We start from the raw sequence: 5,645 nt of genomic DNA on the forward strand, positions 1-5,645 counted from the left end.
GGTTACCTTGACTATTATGCACATGTATATCTGCAATTAGTTATAAATAACTATACTACGATTGAAATAAACTTTATGAATTCTGTTAAGATCTTTCTTGTTTCATTTAAATCCTCAAACTATTTTTTTAATTTTTATATAAATAATCTAACATTTCCACATCGGATATCCTAAAAATTTACTCAAATTTTCTTTATACCTAAGAATCATCCGAAAAATTGGATATACCACCTTAAGTTTGGTTGGAGCTAATCTATGTCTTCTTAGTAGTTAGTTTCGATATTGGTTTAGCGATGTTGACATGATTGTCTCAAGAAAGTTCTTAGCTTGAACGTCGGAAATGTTAGATTAGCGGCCACTCATTCATTAATAATAAAAAAAAAAGTTCCAAAAAACCGTCCCAAACAAGAAATGTATTTATTATTTTTATTGATTCGGCAAATTTTGTGGGGGTAAACTCTATAAAACTTATGAACGATATTGTACGTAATTTCAGTTTACTCGAGATTAACTGCGACGAATTTATTCAAGAATAAATGAACAAACTCTATTAAAATCCCAACAAACTTTATTGATATCCAACTAAAGAAAACAAAAAACATCCAAAAATTCAAACAGAAAACCAAACATTCCTAAGAGCATTATCATTCTAAAGAACACTTAAATCAAACGCTAACATTGCCAGATTCGATTTCTTCCACCGGAAAGAAGTGTCTATTATGCAACATAATAGAATCTGCGGCGACAGGTTCGTTGTCTTGGTTCCTATGCCATGTGTACTGCGCATGAGTCTTGTTTTTGATCTCCAAAACAGCATGACCAAAACTTGCCTCCCTATAGGCCGAGTAACTTGGTTGTGGATCAGTGAAACTGTTTGCGATTCCTTCAATGTTTCCTCCATCTCCGATGGTGATGTAAATGGGAGCAGAGGAGTCTTTCACCGGAGAGCTCAAGCCATTGGTGATATTGTATTTGACATTAGAGATACGTTCCGATCTTTCGTAGGCGTGGACATGACCAGACAAAACCAAATCGACCTTGCTGTTAACGAGCCACGACTCAAACATTATTCTCATGCTCTCACCTTCCATGTAATGGTAGTTATTACTGTTGTACCACGGTGAGTGAACCATTACAATCAACCATGGAGTCTCTTCTCTGTTCACCTTTTTCAGCTCTTGCTCGAGCCAAATGTATTGAGGAGTATATTTGCCTGAAATGAGAAACAAATATGTTAAACAAGAAAACTCAACTATCAAAGTATATTTAGGTTTTCATGTGTGTGTTAATTACCGTAGGCAGAGTAGGAGGAGAGGACGATAATGTAAGCAGAGGCGCGTTTGACCGAGTACCAAAGAGGAGAAGTACTCTGTGAAACTTTGTAGGCATTGGGGTAACGGTGAGTGTAGGGTTTGAACGCGTGAGGCTCACCCTAATAAGATTCAAATGGTTAAAAAGAAACAGCTAAGGAATACAAAAATGACTAGATAAAAGAGAGTTGTGATTTCATTTACTATGTTCGGAACGTAATCAATCTCATGATTCCCGGCAGCAAAAATGAAAGGCTGATAAGCCGCACAGGGCTCCACGAATCTTCCCCAAGTATCCCATTTCCTCTGGTCATGGTTCGGATGGTCGTCTGCGTAAGACAAGTCTCCGACAAAGAGAACGGCTTGGCCTTTAGGGTTCGACATGTAATGATACAATGTCTCGTTAGAAGCATAAGTTTGTCCAAGATCACCTACAAACATACAAAAACAATGAATTAGATCAAATGAAAAAACTCTAATTTCAAATATAGTTTTCAAATTAGATCGATAAAAATTAAAAAAAGAAATGTACCAATGATGCCGAATGTGTATGGAACATCAGGTCCAACCTTTGGAGGAGTAGTGAAGGAGAATTGTCTAACGGATTTATCGGTACCAACCTCATAGATGTACTTGGTATCGTACTGCCAATGTAAACAAACTTTAGATAAATCTTAAAAAAAAAAAAATGATTGAGAAAGATAAGTTATTAAGGTACAAACCTCGAGTCCTTTAATGTTAGCATGATGGAGAAAACCAGAGGAATAGTCATAGAATCTGTAAGACTTCGTGGAAGCGTGAGCTCTCTTCTTTGCTGGCGTTACGTCACTACTATTACCAGCGATCCAGTAAGTAACGACGTTAGAACCAGCGAGGTTTAGCGGCGTAACCCACGAGACAATCATGGCACGTCCATCGTGATCTCCTTGTGTTAGATGAACCTACAAAAAAGCCAACGATAAAATAAGAATCAATACTAATTTATTCTTTTGGTCATGATATAAAGACTAACTATGCAACGAAAGCTTAATATTGGGCTAAAAAGAATTTTGTAGGTTTTTGAAAAGACTAATATGTTAACATCATAAGAAATATATTTGCTAAAAATGTAAAACACAACGACAAACTATATAAAAAAAAATCAAATAATGAGGTAAACATTTTTTAAAAAATCTAAGAAAAGGATATTCGAGATTAAAATGATCAAATCAAACCTGTTCAGGAGTGTTGTAACCACCAGGAGAAGGGAAAGTTTCAAGAGACATCTCAATGGACGGTAAAGCTTGACGAACGAATTTACTCGTGATTCCACCATTGATGATTGTGCTCATGCTTAAAAACAAAAAGGCTAAAATAACCATTTTCATCTTTGATGATTTTTTTTCTTGCTTCACGCAATACTAAGTTGGCTTTGTTTGTGTTTGTGTTTATTGGAGACGTGATGGTTACATATTTATATAGGGTGATTAAGTGTTATTTTTTTCTAGTGGCAAAAGAGATAATATCGTGAACTCTAAGGAATATGCTAGTACAAAAAGATTTTGTTCCTTAGTAGTTAGTAACTCTACGGTAAAATATATTGCCAAACAAATTCCTAATGCGTTTTTTTTGGTAATATACTTGATAAATTAAATCCAGTATACAACTCCAATTGACGGGTTCTATGACTCTTGTATTTGCACAGTTTTTATACAGTTTTAAATTAGTAATACACAGTTTTTACAATAATACCGAAAAAACCGAAATTGGAGGCAAGAGAGATATAAAACAACATTTTTTTCTTTCAAAACCCTTATTATTTCGTAAAACAATTTTTTTTTTTGGCAGCTTGTACTATACAACAAATCATATATAAATAAATTTAAAATACAAAAGTAATATATTAGAAAATTAAATTATATTCTTATCAAATATCTATTTTATCGACACACAAACATTCTTATACTAAATTACAATATCTAAATGTTATCTTAACAAAAAGATTTTGTTCCATGTACCTTTTCAAATATTTTACGATTTTTTAAATTACTAAATTTGTTGTAAATTTTTAATCATCCTTTTTCTTTTGACAAAAAAACGATTAAATTCCACTGATTTGTTACAAAATAGCCAACATATGAAATATTTAATAGTTACACTTTAATATAGTTTCACCACTTGTTACTATTGTTGCTTTTGTATATATTTTTTCTCATGTTTGGCCAACTAATCATGAAGTTTTATTTGAAGTAATGTTGATAAATAAATATATATATATATATATATATATATATAGTCAATGAGATATGTTATTAAGTTTTAACTTATATACTTACGTATTCGTATGCAATCAAATATTTTATAACTATGAATTAATATTATATTATATACGATATATTTTATCTTTGGCATATCACATAGCACATGACATCATTTACTAAAATAATATTGAGAAAACTTGATACAAAATCATCCAACTATATAATGGTTTGTATTAAAATGACAAATATTCTATATATTATTCGAACATAAATGTTGAAAAATATTCTAAATTCAATGTTATAAATTTTAGTAGTTAAAAAATACATTCAAATCTACTGTTATTAGAAACAATTTAAAAGTGGACAATTCTTTTTGTAAAAAAAATATAGTGGATTATTAGTGGATTTATTACTTAAAAATAAAAGAATCAAATCTCATAATTTTATGTGAGATTGCAGATATAATTTGTTAAAGAAACATAACAGCTTTCCTAATTCACCAAAGTTCATTAATAACATTGAAATACACTCATGAACTCAAATCTTTTCAATTATTAAAGAATTTGAGTAGATTTGTGTAGTGACAACAAGATTTTTTTATTTTAATATATACTTCTCAGTTCTCATATAAGAAAACTGAAGATATTTTCAATCAAACAAATTTATCCTACTCTAGTTATTAGAGAATAACGTATGATTTGTTTATCTTAAGTCAGAGATATAGCAATTTTTAATATTAATAACATTCCAATTCGAGTTTAAAAAAATAATATAACCTTTGATAAATCTATAAATAAGGTACTCATGACGCACTAGATACATCGGTCAAGCAAACAGATCTTGTATTATAATCTCTCTCAAAATTGTGTTGGATCAAAAAGTTCACAAAAGGCCTTAAATATTAAAGAGAAATGGTGAGTCTCATGAAAATAATGATGGTTATGGTTCTGTTAGTGATTGGCGTGAGTGCAGAGACGGTGTTGGAACTATGTAAACCAACAACGTGCAAGACTCAATGTCAAGGCAACAAATTCCAAAGTTCTGGATGTTGTGATTGTCTCTTTGGATGTCGATTTATGAAATCGACAATGTAAATAATACGAATATTCTTAGAGATAAATCGGAATTGGTCCTTTATTAACGTAGAATTCAAGAGATGTGTTTACAGAAAATGCAATCAAAGCTCTAAGTGTAATTAATACGAATGAAAATGCACTTTTCTCTCTGATTACCAAGATTTTTGATCCAGAGCTCTGACAACGACATCTGGTATTTATAGTGGGCCAATGACCTAGGGCTTCTTCAGTCTCTCTGTAAAATGACGATTTTGCCCCTGCAGCCAGATGGGCCAGATCCATGACTTCAGGCCCTAAATCTCTTATAATCTTCTGCTTGGGCTCCAGAAATGTTGGGGGCAAAAGCCCATATCCAACAATGGTCCCCCCTTAGTCCGATGTGCGATGGCTTGCTTGAGTCTGTCGGGTACAATTATGCGTCTCTAGGTCCATCTTGCGGAAGGAACAGAAGATTTTAAGAGTTTGAAGACCTTCCGGAAGGTTCCTCGATAAATAGTGCGTTGCGCACGTTATTCGAGGCATCCGGGAGATTCTAGGATGAATAGTGCACTGCGCACGTTTTTTGAGGCATCCAGGAGATTCCGGGATGAATAGTGCATTGTGCACGTTTTTCGAGGCATTCGTGAAGTTCCGAGATGAATAGTGCATTGTGCACGTTTTTTGAGGCGTCCAGGAGATTCTGGGATGAATAGTGCGTTGTGCACGTTTTTCTAGGTCCCTCGGGTTTTAAACGAGAGTTTTGCGCGTTATGCATGTTTCCCGAGGCGCGGGAAGTAGAGACAACTTCAAAATTAGGGTTTTCCTTTTTACCTCGGTCAACGTGCTGGTCCCCTCCATATAAATATGTTTCCTTGATCTAATTTAACTTCTAACTTTTGCTTCCTCCCACAAGGTAATTTCTTTCTCTCTTTCCCTTATCCTCTTCTTTTACTTTTTCGATTTTTTGTGGTTGTGTAAGAGCTATAGTTCCGCCGAGCACGCCCGCCGCCGAGCTGCCGAGCTTGCCACCGTCTCCTCGT

At 33.7% G+C, this 5,645-nt stretch overlaps 1 protein-coding gene across 1 annotated transcript; it reads right to left on the reverse strand.

Annotated features, from left to right (window-relative positions):
- Positions 562-2,716, reverse strand: LOC104701050 (purple acid phosphatase 6). The gene is made up of 6 exons (XM_010416679.1): positions 2,525-2,716; positions 2,033-2,251; positions 1,843-1,954; positions 1,515-1,741; positions 1,294-1,432; positions 562-1,213 (listed from the first exon to the last, which is right to left on the reverse strand). The coding sequence occupies exons 1-6, from the start codon at positions 2,675-2,677 to the stop codon at positions 666-668; spliced, it is 1,398 nt and encodes a 465-aa protein (XP_010414981.1). The 5' UTR covers positions 2,678-2,716; the 3' UTR covers positions 562-665.

This window comes from Camelina sativa, chromosome 7 (assembly GCF_000633955.1).
Source record: "Camelina sativa cultivar DH55 chromosome 7, Cs, whole genome shotgun sequence".
In the NCBI taxonomy this organism is placed as follows: Eukaryota; Viridiplantae; Streptophyta; class Magnoliopsida; order Brassicales; family Brassicaceae; genus Camelina; species Camelina sativa.

Bases quoted from the DNA above. Each gene is read 5' to 3' on its own strand.
- LOC104701050 (XM_010416679.1), bottom strand. From the start codon at position 2,677: ATGAAAATGGTTATTTTAGCCTTTTTGTTTTTAAGCATGAGCACAATC. The intron at 2,252-2,524 runs GTTTGATTTGAT...GCTTTTTTGTAG, and splicing joins GTTACAACACTCCTGAACAG to GTTCATCTAACACAAGGAGA. The intron at 1,742-1,842 runs GTACATTTCTTT...GTATGTTTGTAG, and splicing joins ATACACATTCGGCATCATTG to GTGATCTTGGACAAACTTAT.